This window comes from Diachasma alloeum, unplaced genomic scaffold, assembly GCF_001412515.2.
Source record: "Diachasma alloeum isolate Michigan unplaced genomic scaffold, Dall2.0 Dall_scaffold_00874, whole genome shotgun sequence".
Taxonomy (NCBI): Eukaryota; Metazoa; Arthropoda; class Insecta; order Hymenoptera; family Braconidae; genus Diachasma; species Diachasma alloeum.
Genome location: NW_021680995.1, coordinates 167,404 through 181,611, shown reverse-complemented (window position 1 = coordinate 181,611; position 14,208 = coordinate 167,404). Strand labels below are relative to the sequence as shown.

The window sequence follows — 14,208 nt, the reverse complement described above, 5'->3', positions numbered from 1 at the left end:
GTAGTCATATGAGTCCCATATATTGCATAGTGCTAAATTACAGCTTATTGACCTTATCCTAAGACAAAAATTCTAAGCTCCTAATTTTTCAGAGCAATTCCCTGTGAGGGATTCCCCACAAAGGAATTATTAGTATAAATCAACGGGAAACATTTAAAAAGAATCGACAATGAACTCCAAAACACGACCAATGATATATGGCAACAATTTTGATCATTCATATCATCGTTAATAATTTATTCTACCCGGAAGATGAGTAGTTTTTTGATGAATTCAGCACACTGAGAGAAAATAGGATAATAATCGCATTAATATTGCGTATCGTTGAGGTCTCTTTGTTGATCGAACGATGCATATTGCTAGGTCAACACTAATTATTGTAGAGATGATTATCCTGGTATTGACTCTCACAATACGATTGCTTGATTTGAAAACCTGTGTTGTCAACTTCGCGTTGACAATTTCCATATTATCACGACTACAGGTATTGGAGAATTAGTATTATTCGTGGGCGTCCTTTCGCGATGAATTGTGGATTAGTTTGAATAATATAATAATTGATAATTCATTTGTTATGGCCGGTGTTCAATGTGTGATGAATTCTACAGATCATCATTTTTATGAAGAAAGAATCAATTCATGATTTAATTAAAAACATTGAATGAGCCGCTTTGCGTACAAAATTCAAGTAACTGACAACATAACCCTTTTGAAGTTGTAACATATTAGATCGAGTAGTGACAAATTTCCCGATTAATAAGAAAATAATTGAACCATCTCATCAAGTATCTAAACAAAATTTTGCATATTCAACGCAAGAAAAATGCCTCCAAGTTGAGCTTTTTAATTAAATATTAGGTGAAGATATCCAAGATATTTTTTTTCTGTTCTGAAGAGGAAATTTTCTCTTTTGAATTATCAGGTACAATAATTCATGAATAGGGTATATTGAAATGTAGGTATATTTGTTTAGTAATTTGGTGCAAATTTTCTTATCTATATTCCGTTGGTTCATTATTTAAAAAACTTTCCAATGATAGTGCCATGCTTTCTTTCGTACATTTCGACGATAATTCTCGCAGTTTTTTGACAACTGACATTGCATGTTGTTTGCTGCTCTCATCTTTCGTGAGTAAATCATTATACTCACTCATGAGAGCAACACTTCTCTCAGCTATGTCATTTGTAACATGCAGAGAACGGACAACTTTCAACGGTGTGGTGAAATCATCTCTCTCGTCCCATGTGGATGGATCACTATCCAGGAAACTAGAATCGATTTTCAGAATCTCGAAAAATTTCATCGTATTTTGAGTTACAAATGAATCTAAACTCAACTCGTGAATCTTTTTCTGATCCTTGATTCCTATTTTCCTGGGCTCCCTACCATCATTGAGAGGAGAACGAGATTTGATGGCCTAATACATTTTTCTCTTAACGTCGTTACTCACATGATCGTCGAAAAAAGCCAAAGCAATCAATTTCTCCGACAAGTATCAAAGGTGATTACTAAATTTCTCGAATACTGCTTTCTGAATTTTTGGGGAAATGCAGCCACCAATCCCAGCATTTGTTGATAAATCCTTCAGCAGAATCCAATCATTGTTTGGGGCTGTGACTGGATTTGAACACGTGAACCACGCTCTCTGATATAACAAAACTATGAAAATACAAACATCTCGTAGACCAGATGTTTCTTGGGCTGTCAGATGAAATTGATCCCGGAACAAGAAGATCTTGAGCGAATAAATCGCTTTGGACATCCATCTAGCATGATGCATGGGCCCAAGAGCTCGAAAACGGTTCCCTTTCATCAGATTCCCTTCGAGAAACATAACGATCAATTCCAACAACTCCCTGTAGTCGTTACGGATATTTTTATTCTGTGAATTGGAAAAATAGATATAATTAAACTTGATGTTACTGAATGTTAGTGTGATAGAAGGAGAAAAAGTGAGTGTGAATTATTCCCGTGTGGGTAATGTGTTGCCACTGACCGTTAAGTGTTCTTCAGCAAATCCAAGGGCATTCAGCGTATGACAATGCAGTACCTCTTTGACTTTGGCATCGTGCACTCCCGGTGAAAATTTTGCCTTCTCAATGTTTTTCCAGTCCCCTTGAAAGCGTTTGAATATCGAAACTTCAGGCCCAGACGTACTCCCCATTGATGTTTCGAATGCAATTTTCAGAAGAAGTTCAAAAATATGATGACGGCATGCTAGGTATAACAGTTCTCTCCCGAGTAATTTTTCAAGCAGAATACAGGCACCACTGGATGGAAGGATTTTGTCCAAAACCGAGTCACCAAGATCCAGGAATCCCTTCCAGACGCTACCTGGAGGCACATCAGCGGTAAGGAAAATCCAGCCGACTGTGCATCCAGAGGACTATCACCACAGGAGCTAGCAGAACATCAGCTATGGTGGTCAGGCCCTGAGTGGATAAATTAGGAACCTGAAAACTGGCCAGTATCACCACTTGACTCTCCAGCCGAAGCATCAACAGAAGCAAGGCCAACTTCATCACATCAGACATCTATCAAGATCAACGCCGTAGCAGAGCTCCTCAACAGATACTCAACACTAGCCAAGGTCCTCCAAGTAACAGCCACCGTGAACCGAGCCATCGACAGGTTCAGAAGACAGCCAGTCCCTCAAACACCGGTCTTAACCTCTAGAGAACTCAACGAAGCCAGACTGTTTTGGGTAAAAATTACGCAATATCAATATTTTGCATCTGTTCACAGGCTACTTGAGAGAGACCATCAAATACCACGGAGTCATCCACTAGCAAAGCTGACTCCAATTCTAGACAATGAGAGCATCATCAGGCTAGGTGGCCGCCTTAAGGATTCTCAACTAGACCCTGAGGAGATTCACCCAATTATCCTGCCTCGTCAGTCTCGCTTAACAATGTTGGTCATCGAAGAAGCTCACGTAAAGGACACTCCATGGAGGAACTCAACTCACTCTAGCCCACACACGCCAGAAGTATTGGATCATCGGCGGCAGATGCACTGTGAGAGCATATATCTCACGCTGCCCTGCCTGCATCCGACATCGTGGACGACAGGCCCAGCAACTAATGGGCCAACTGCCTGCAGTGAGAATATCACCTTCACGAGCATTTCTCCATACGGGGGTGGACTATGCCGGCCCATTCCCCATTCTCAAATGGCGACCCACAAATGCCCAACCAACTAGCGTTCATATTGCAGTATTTGTGTGTTTCAGTACATCAGCAGTCCATTTAGAGCTCGTTTCCAGGCAGACAACAGACGCATTCATCGGAGCCTACAAGAGATTCACCGGACGGAGAGGCATCCCCGAGGTTATGTACAGTGACAACGCAACCACGTTCGTTGGCGCCTCAACAGTCCTCAACAAGCTGTACAACCAGCCAACCAGAGAGAATCAACAGATCCAGGCTGCTCTCGCCACCAACGGGACTCAATGGAGCTTTTCACCACCGACAGCTCCCTATTTCGGTGGCAAATGGGAGGCAGCGGTCAAATCAACGAAATATCATCTTAAAAGAGTACTTGGGTCGACGACATTCACCTACGAGGAACTCAATAGCATTCTGATCCAGATAAAGGCCTGCCTGAACGCCAGGCCAATCACACCCATGTCAGATGACCCAGAAGACCTCCAAGCACTCACCCCAGGTCACTTCCTAATCGGTGAGCCTCTACAGGTGATTCCAGAGCCATCAATCATCAATGAGAACCCCAGCAAGCTGCAGAGATGGAATCTGATCACCCAAAAAATACAGCAGTTCTGGTCCAGGTGGTCCAGAGAGTGTCTTCAAAGATACCAAGCTATCTACAAGTGGAATCAACGACGAGAGAACATCAAAGTTGGAGAGATGGTCCTGATGGTCGACGAGGATTATCTACCAGCAAAATGGCCACTCGGTAGAGCAGTGGCAGTTCACCCAGGAGAAGATGGCCTCGCAAGAGTTGCAACCATCAAAACATCACGAGCGGTAGTACCAACTCGACCAGACGGTACCCCCAACCTCGACAGAATCACCAGTACCAGCATGACATTTATCAGACCCATCACCAAGCTCTGTCTTTTACCGACAGATCCTCCACCAGCAGAACATCCCCCAGAAGACGATCCCGAGCCAGTCAACGAGTAATTATCGCAGAGAAGCAGCAGCAGAGAAATTCAACGCACAATTCATCATCCCTGATGATGAATGGCCCCCGGGATGTTTGAAATTCAGCGATTCAAACTAGTCAAACGGTCACCGGGCTCAACGAAATTCTCGAGAAACTTCGGGACCCGTCGGGATCACGGTCAGCTACGAAGAAAATCGCCGAAAAAGAAGTAGTATCGTTCTAGCCACCAAGAGAGTCACTCTAATCGGAATATTTTATTCCCATAACCGCTCTATCGAGTACATCACCGGAGTACATCGACGCGATATATTTAAGTCTAGCCCTTCGTACAGCGTCTCTATTTAACTCAATTCAATTATCAATTCACTCCGAGTTAATTATCAATTATTTGAGTCAATCATCAAGTTCAATATCGAGAGAATCTCAAGTGCAGTGCATTTTTCAAACAATTATTGTTATTGACTTGTCGAGCAACTCAACAGTGTAATAATATTAATTTATTAAGACGCGTGGGTTATTCCACAATAAAGTACATCAACAGTGTGGTTTTATAATTCCGCGTGTTTTAATTTTCTACCTCCTTCCACAATTCCACTTTTTTCCCAACCGGCATCTCAATTTAGCTTCAATCTCACGCAATATCTTTTCACATTTTTCCCTAAATCCATTAGTTTTCGAGATAACTCATCAATAAACAATGAATGAGNGCGCTTTGTATAGCGTCTCTATTTAATTCAATTCAATTATCAATTAATTCCGAGTTAACTATCAATTATTTTGAGTCAATCATCAAGTTCAATATCGAGAGAATCTCAAGTGCAGTGCATTTTTCAAACAATTATTGTTATTGACTTGTCGAGCAACTCAACAGTGTAATAATATTAATTTATTAAGACGCGTGGGTTATTCCACAATAAAGTACATCAACAGTGTGGTTTTATAATTCCGCGTGTTTTAATTTTCTACCTCCTTCCACAATTCCACTTTTTTCCCAACCGGCATCTCAATTTAGCTTCAATCTCACGCAATATCTTTTCACATTTTTCCCTAAATCCATTAGTTTTCGAGATAACTCATCAATAAACAATGAATGAGTGCCACGTAACACTTGCTCTGATTCCAATAAATTTCTTTGGGATTTTTTGAGAATATCTCTGAAACTAGTGGGTTTAGTAAAAAATATCAAAAGTACTTTTTTCCAGGAAATTAAATTCTCTATCAAAAACGTCTGTTTGAGATTGAAGCTAAATTGAGATGCCGGTTGGGGAAAAGTGGGATTGTGAAAGGAGGTGGAAAATTAAAACACGCGGAATTATAAAACCACACTGTTGATGTACTTTATTGTGGAATAACCCACGCGTCTTGATAAATTAATAATGTTACACTATTGAGTTGCTCGACAAAGTCAATAAAAATGATGGTTTGAAAAATGCACTGCACTTGAGATTCTCTCGATATTGAACTTGATGATTGACTCAAAATAATTGATAGTTAACTCGGAATTAATTGATAATTGAATTGAATTAAATAGAGACGCTATACAAAGCGCTAGACTCAAATGTATCGCGTTGATGTACTCCGGTGATGTACTCGATTGAGCGGTTACGGCGATATAGTACTGTGATTAGAGTGACTCTCTCGGTGGCTAGAGCGATACTACTGACTTTTTCGGGGATTTTCTTCGTAGCTGAATGTGACCCCGAAGGGTCCCGAAGTTTCTCGAGATTTTCGTTGAGCCCGGTGACCGTTTGACTAGTTTGAATAGCTGAATTTCAAACAACGTCTATTGACAAGTTTTTCTAAAGTTATTATTTCTCGAGATATTCATGAAATAATCGAAAATCTGTTCCAAATTCATTCCAAGGAAGAACTTTAATTACGTGGCACTCATTCATTGTTTATTGATGAGTTATCTCGAAAACTAATGAATTTAGAGAAAAATGTCAAAAGATCTTTTATGTAGCCCTTGAAATTCTCCAAAAGAAATGTCTATTGAAATTTTTCGTTAAACCTACGGGTTCCCGAGATATTTTTCCCCCCTCAGGGAGAATGTGTAGGGATACACAAGGGATACACAAGGAGTTCTCTCTGTCTTTTCCCCATCCCATTTTTGTATTTTTCTTATTCCTCATTTTCGTAACGAAAAAAGTTCTTTATGTATTTTTTTCCTCCCCTTTCTATGTCTTCACATATATATCCCCTGTATATCCTATTTTTATCATTTTTTTCTCTCCTTCGTTCCAAATAAAAACGACAAATATGGAATGTAAAAAGGATACAAAAAGAGTCTCTCTTCTATCCCATTTTTGTATTTTTGATCTCTCTTGAAATACAAAAAAAAAGATAGAAATTAAATGAAAAAAGAATACAGAAGGAGTTCTTTCGGTGTTTTTTCCCCCTCCTATTTTTCTATTTTCCTTATTCCTTCATTGTTGTTTAAAAAAGAGGGGGAGAGAGAAAATAAAAAAAAATATATTTTTTCCAATTGAAGTTTAACGAAAACTGAAATAAATGAAAAATCAAAAACTTTAAGACATTGGCCGCTTAAGACTATGTCCTAGACCCAATAGTTTATCAAAATTCAGATTTTTAATTGACCAGAAAAACGAGAGAAAAGCATTCTGTAAAAAATTTTGTCATTGAGTGAGAAAAAATTAGTTTCACGGGAAAAAAACGCGAAATTTGTTTATAATAAATAATGGTACGAGGTTAGCATCAAATTAGCGCGAGGTTCGAATCCTTTGGATCGATAAATTTTGAAATCCCATTGTTAAATTGCCTATAACTGTATGTGTTCTGCATATAGAGGAGAAAAAACGCTCTTCCTTTTTAAAATTATTTTAGGAAAATTTATTAATTTAATTTGCTTATCATACCTTGTTTTACTTCCTTGATTTCCTCTTCTTTATTGTTACGAACGACCCATGTTCCTGTGTCGATGATTGTATCCAAGCGACCTTTTGCCCCATCTCTCGATGTAGACATGACAAAATCTTGGCTGCTTGACCCTTCTCACTTCTCATAGCGTCTACTTGTTTTTGATGAGCAATATCGAATAACTCTTCAAGCTTACACTCCATTTCAATTTCCCATTTTGTGGCTCCTGGATATGCATCCTTTCGAGAGCTGCTATATCTGAAGACATTTTGGTATTCGTTGATTAGTTTTTCTAATTTATCAATTGCATTGCACTCTTTAACGATTGGGATCCCTGCGAATTCCTAAAACACAGCACACTTTCGAATAACACACATGGCAGCTTTGCGTTTCATCAGATTTGGTACAGCATGTTTCTTATAATAAAAATAACACTGAAGAACTTGTTTGTTGGACGGCAATTGGTTCCCACAAATCTCCGGACATGCATTACCCACTAATGGGATATCGGTGATCTGTCGTGTTTCCGGCATATCGGTAAGTATTTTCTGTCACTGATCACTGCAGAGAGAATATTAACGTAGCAATTTTTTTGATGTCGACTGTTCGGAACTCTTTCTTCAACTGATTTCCAGTCTAGGCAAGAACATTGTCAAGGCCTGTCTTATTACATTAAAGACATAGTATTTAAAGCCCTCCCTCCCGCCCCCGTTTGAAAAATACGAGGAACGAGCCGAAAATTTGCCTTTTCTGATGATAAATTGCTCTCAAGTTAGGGATTAAGGCTCTTCAGGTAATGTACGTCAGTGTAACGCTGAAGTAAATGACATGCAGTTATTGCCTTGCCATTCCCAAAAAAATTTCCTCAATATTTTGGAGGCATCGTATTGTAAAATCGTTTCGACAGATTTGTGGAAATGTTCCCTTAAAAACTATACTTGAGACGAAATGTTTAGACGACTCTCATTCAACATTCAACCGTAATTACCCCGTTAATTATAGGAAATAGAGGGAAATATTAAGAAACTGATATGATCCATCTCAAATGGACGAGTATTTTTATTCAAGAAAATGTTCTCTATGTCCAAGCAGTTTTACAATAATCACGCCGACGAGCATTCCCGGCGTGCATAAGTGCTTCACTTCCACGACAGATCCTTAACCCTCGATTGGTCACCTCATGAGGGAAACGCCGCCGCGCGTCGTTTTTCTTTAATTGCCATTGACTGGCTGACCGGAAAAATTGAACAAAAAATGACTATGTCAATTGAAGTGTCTAAAAAATTATAGTAGGTTCAAAACAACATGATTGCCAAAATTTGTGACAAAAACAAATTATTTCCAACAGATGAACTATTTTTTCCCATGTTAAATAATATTGCCCCTAAAAAGTGTCATATTAGAGTCGAAAGAAAAATAGAGAAAAATATTAAATTTACGTGAAATATTCGAATGCTAGAAGAAAATGCCTAACGTTCGAGAAAGAGAGAGAGGAGGAAATTCAGTAAACTGAATGGGCGAAGGCAGACCTGTAGTGTATTACCTGGAAAATGGCCACTGCCCGGGCCCGACGACTTTGTTACCTGACAAACGACCGTTATAAAGCCATTTGACTTTTCACCAAACATTACGACTCTAAACTGTCAGTAGGTCAGATAATTTTGTAATACTTGCAATTGCTTGCGGGACCTCACAGAACGTTTTTAAAACTCGGAAAAAATTCTCATCTCGTTCTTTTTTGATGAACTATCAGATGCAGATTTAGGAAAAGCGAAATTCAAAAATCTTCATAAAATGAGAAATCCTAGTGTATATTACCTACGTGAGTTCCGCATCGCTTGCGTGAAGAAGCCCTGTTCTATTCCATTCATATACGTGATTGTCGCGGATATTGTGTGAAACACTGAGAATCTTAAACATTTTGTGCGCATCACTCTTATCTATACAAACACTGTGTGAAGAACTCCACTTACTTTTACGTAAATCACTAGGATCACTTGAGTGATCCACGTGATTCCTTGCCCCCTGCCCTTCCATTGAATTCATTTGCGTGAATGCTGCAGATTCTGCGTGAGTCACTCAGAATAGAAAACATGCGTGAAATACTCTACTCACCGTTCCGCGAACTACCAAGATTATATGCGTAGGTTGCGGGAACCCCCATGTTCCATCCCATTCATCTGCGGGAATCCGAGAATACTACGATTTTTCGTCAATCACTCGGAACAGAGAACATCCTTCGTGGATCACTCTCATCTGAAGAAATTCTGTACGTACACTTACATCATTGAGTAGAATCATCTGTGCAACTGGACAGATTGCCGCCTCGCTGCCTGCCCTCCCTCTTGAAGTTTCAAAGCGTAATCTGCATGAGCCCGAGACCCTACATAAAATTCATTTGCATAAATGGAACAGTTTTCGTATGAATTAATCAGCTAGTCATCTGGGGATGACTATCTCAGTGAGTCATGAACTACTATGTTCCATGGCATTCATCGCATTCACGCTGCGGTTCTTCCATGAATTCATCAGAATAAAAAAAATATTCTGCGTGAATCACTCCGATCTGATTAACCCTTGCGTGGAGCACGAGAATCATCTACGTGAGTCCCGCATGGCTTGCGTGAATCACCTTCGTGATTGCTGCGAATTTTGCGTGAATCATTCAGAATGAAGAACAAGACTCTCCGCCCCCCCTTCCATTCTAAAAGTACTATCTGCGTTAGTCCTGAACCCTTATCTGTGTGAATTCTGCTAAGTGGTTCACGCAGTAGGGCGATTAGCCACGCTAATTGTTGAAACAGTATACGGGCATGGGAAGTCAAACACCAGGCACCAGTCACCAGACATTACATATCAGACACCAGACACTAGATACGAGATATGCGACACTAGACACCAGATATCATACATCGGACAGGAGACACCATACATGAAACACCAGTCACCAGGCACCAGACTCAAGAGACCAGGCACCAGATACGAGTGCTCATACATCAAGTATCCCCTTATCGTTACGACAGTATATGGACATCAGTAACCAAACACGAGGCACCAGTCATTGGACATTACATATGAGACACCAGACACCAGACACCAGATACGAGGCATCAAACACTGGACACCAGATATCATCCATCGGACACGAGACACGAGACACCAGACACCAGAAGAATGATACGAGACAACAAACACTAGAGGCCAGATATCATACATCGGAAATGAGACACGAGACGCTAAACACCAGACACCAGACACCAGTCAACGAAGATTACACATAAGACATGAGACACCAGACACTGTACACCAGATACCAGATATCATATATGAGACACCAGATACCCGACACTAAACACCAGGTACCAGATATATATGAGACACCAGAAACCAGACACAAGACACCAAACATGAGAGCCTATACATCGCGTATCCCCCTATCATTAAAACTGGACACGGACACCAGAAACCAAATACCAGAGACCGGATACGAAACACCAAACACTAGACGCCAGATATGATATATCGGACACGAAGCGCCAGCCCCCAGACACCAGTCACCAACCATTACACATGAGACACCAATCACCAGCCATTACACATGAGACACCGAACACCAGACACCAGAGACGAGACACCAAACACTAGACACCAGATGTTGTACATCGGACACGAGACACCAGACATCAGACATCAGACACCAGACACCACATACCAGTCACCCAACACGAGTGCCTATCCATCACGTAACCCCCTATCGTTGAGACATTGTACGGATACCAGAAACCAAACAGCAGACACCAGTCACCAGCCATTATACATAAGACACCAGACACCAGAGACGAGACACCAAATACTAGACACCAGATGTCGTACATCGGACACAAAACGCCAGCCCCCAGACACCAGTCACCAATCATTACACATGAGAGACCAGTCACTAGTCATTACACATGAGACACCGGAGACTAGACACCAGAGACGAGACACCAAACACTAGACACCAGATGTTGTACATCGGACACGAGACACCAAACACCAGACACTAGATAACAGACACCAGACACTAGATAACAGACACCAGACACTAGATAACAGACACCAGATCACCAGACACGAGTGCTTATCCATCACGTAACCCCCTATCGTTGAAACATTATACGGACACCAGAAACCAAACACCAGGCACTGGATACGAGACACCAAACACTAGACACCAGATATCACATGAGACACCGAACACCATACACCAGAGACCAGACACCAAACACGAGACACCAGATGTACATCCGACACGAGACACCAGACATCAGACAACAGACACCAGATACCAGATACCAGTCACCCGACACGAGTGCCTATCCATCACATAACCCCCTATCGTTGAGACAGTGTACGGACACCAGAAACCAAACAGCAGACACCAGTTACCAGCCATTATACATGAGACACCAGACACCAGAGACGAGACACCAAATACTAGACACCAGATGTCGTACATCGGACACAAAACGCCAGCCCCCAGACACCAGTCACCAACCATTACACATGAGACACCAGTCACCAGACACCAAACACCAGAAACCAGACCCTACAAACGTTGGAGTCGAACATCTTCTGTAATTACTGTTCGTGATAACTACACGAAGACAGTCACTGTATATGGAATAGAACTTATAAGATAGTCTTAATAAAGATATTTTCCGTTAATTTGATTTTCGTACAATTATTTACATGAAAACGATAACGTCATCGAAAAATATGGTATGGTTGAACATTTCTCGGCGAGACAAAACCCTTTCGTAGGGGTGAAAAATATTGTTGTCATTTAAAAAAACTGAATTTATGCTTTATGGGGGCCTGGATTCTATCAGCACTAAGTTTCCCCCTCCGAACCCTACAACTTGTATTTGAACAATTTTGCAATCCCTCCCTTCTTACAAGAGATATTGAGCCGTAATCTTTCAAATGGGATACCCTGTACATGTCATGTCACCCGAAAATACATGCCAAAGTATCGAAATTTGTCCTGAAATATATTAAATCAAGCATGCATACTTTATATCTGAAGGAAATAATCATATGGGGCATAAGAAAAATAATTTTTCATTTATTTTTGGGAAATTTCATTCATTTTATACAAATGTCGGGAATTACTTCCGGGTGCGCGAGAGAGATGCGCATGAATATCCTATAGGCCGGGGACAAATCAATACCCACGCGTGGTATTTTCGCCCTCATCTGGCATCACTGAGCTGGATTGTAGAACTCACAATCTGCTAGGCGAATGTTTGCTGGAATTCTCACTGATTCTCTCGGTATTAATAAATTTGCAGTCAGCTGAGAGATCCTTGGAACCGTCAGAAAAGTGTACTCTTTCTTGAATCCATTGCCTCTTGAAGTTATGTTAGCAGTAACTATATGTTTAGTGTACCTTGCCATCTCACTCAATGTATTGATAAAAATGACACACACCTTTTTCGGTAGATTGAGGTCAACTGTGAGCTCTTCGGTGATGCAATTGGCCGTTGCACCGGTGTCGAATAGAACTCCGCAGGGAATGGATTGTTATTATTGACTCACCATGTTTACAATGGCTATGGTCACGACTTGATTCGATGAAACTTGAGACTTCATAGCTGTGAGAGACTCCCGTTCACTCGTAGACTCTAAATGTAACAGGAAATTGTGTTTCTCTGGGCAATGTCTGCAGCCTCCGTACATGCACTCACCCTTGCGCTTATTGAGGCAGTTGAGGCATAAGTCTGCTTGTTTCGTTATTTTAATACCTTCTACCGGTGAATCTCTGAATTTATTGCATTTGAAAAGGGTAGGAAATGCTTCATTAAATGTTTGGCACGATTTACCAGCGCTTGAATTGAATGCATAGACCTTGGAGTGATTCCTTTTATGCTTATGATTTGAATTGCTTGAAAACTCTGTCACTGTACCAATTTTGTTTTTATTGCGTGTTTAAAGTCTCGAAGCATGTCGCGTGACAAAATCCAGCATGTCCTCTAATTGAGGAAACATCCCATGGTCTTGTTTGTTATCCCAGGCATCAGCAGTGACTTTAGCTATTTTTTATTCCAATAGTGCCACTATCGGCTGCTTACCTACGACGATATTCAGTCCTTTCAAGGACTCTACGTGTTGAGGTGTACTATTAACTAGTTTGGCCAGGCATTCTGCATCTTCCTTCTCTTACTGAGGCATTTTCAACAGCTAGTTTAGGGGCCTGGATACAATGACTCGTGTATCTGAATACGCTTTATCAAGAATTTCCTAAGCTCGGTCATAATTCTCCTCTGAGATTGAGAGTATTCGTATTTTGCACCCTGCTACTCCCTTAACCGAACCATAACCGAACATGTCTGTTCTATTTGAATCTCGACGATTACCAATAATTGAGTTAAAGTCTATGTTATACGACATGTCTTGAGTGACATCTTCCTAAAGTGTAGGTATATTTGGATCTTCGAGTTTTTCCCTGATGGACCCTGCAGAGGTCGTTGAGCTTTGGACACTAAGACGCTCTGGCGCCTCGCGATTTCTCCTTCTGGGGCGTCTCGGGCAAACGCCTTCAACTACTTCTGCTTCCTGAAAAACTTCCAGATAATCAGCTTCAATTGTAAACCGATCTGTCAGTAAGTGATGCCCTCTTCGTGGGTCGAGGTCATCCAACTCGTTTATGAGGGTTTCAAATTAAGCGAAATTGTCTGCATACTTATAAAGAAAGATCCCTAGATGTACCTCACCGATTTTCTTCATTTTGACATATGTTATTCTACATGAAAAATGATTGACCATGTATTTTTTTACGTGCTAATTCGGCCATACAAGGCAGAAAACGGCGTTTGAAGTTCACTCCAAAAAATTATTTTTCGCGATTTCTCGAAAACTACGCAATATTTTCTGAATTTTTTTTCCATTCAATTACTTATTCGGAGGGGCTTTTATGGATATAGGTCTCGTTTACAAGGCTTGGCTTTTTGAATGTTTTATTGAACAAAAATAGGTTCTTTCATACATTTTTTAACGCTAAAAAGTTTCGATTTGACGAAATCTCGTTGAAAATTGGAGCATTTGATACAAAATCGAAAAACTAAATCGACGTGTTTCAGGGTTTCCGCCAAACCACTCAAATTTCTGCAAACATGTATGATCATTCTGCATAAAATGGTCTGAATAATATGCTCTATTTG

The 14,208-nt window shown here is 40.5% G+C and overlaps 1 protein-coding gene across 1 annotated transcript; it reads left to right on the top strand.

Annotated features, from left to right (window-relative positions):
* The first annotated feature begins 3,084 nt into the window (after window positions 1-3,084).
* Window positions 3,085-4,146, top strand: LOC107045097. Its single transcript, XM_015267231.1, has one exon. The coding sequence runs from the start codon at window positions 3,085-3,087 to the stop codon at window positions 4,144-4,146; it is 1,062 nt and encodes a 353-aa protein (XP_015122717.1).
* The last annotated feature ends 10,062 nt before the right edge of the window (window positions 4,147-14,208 follow it).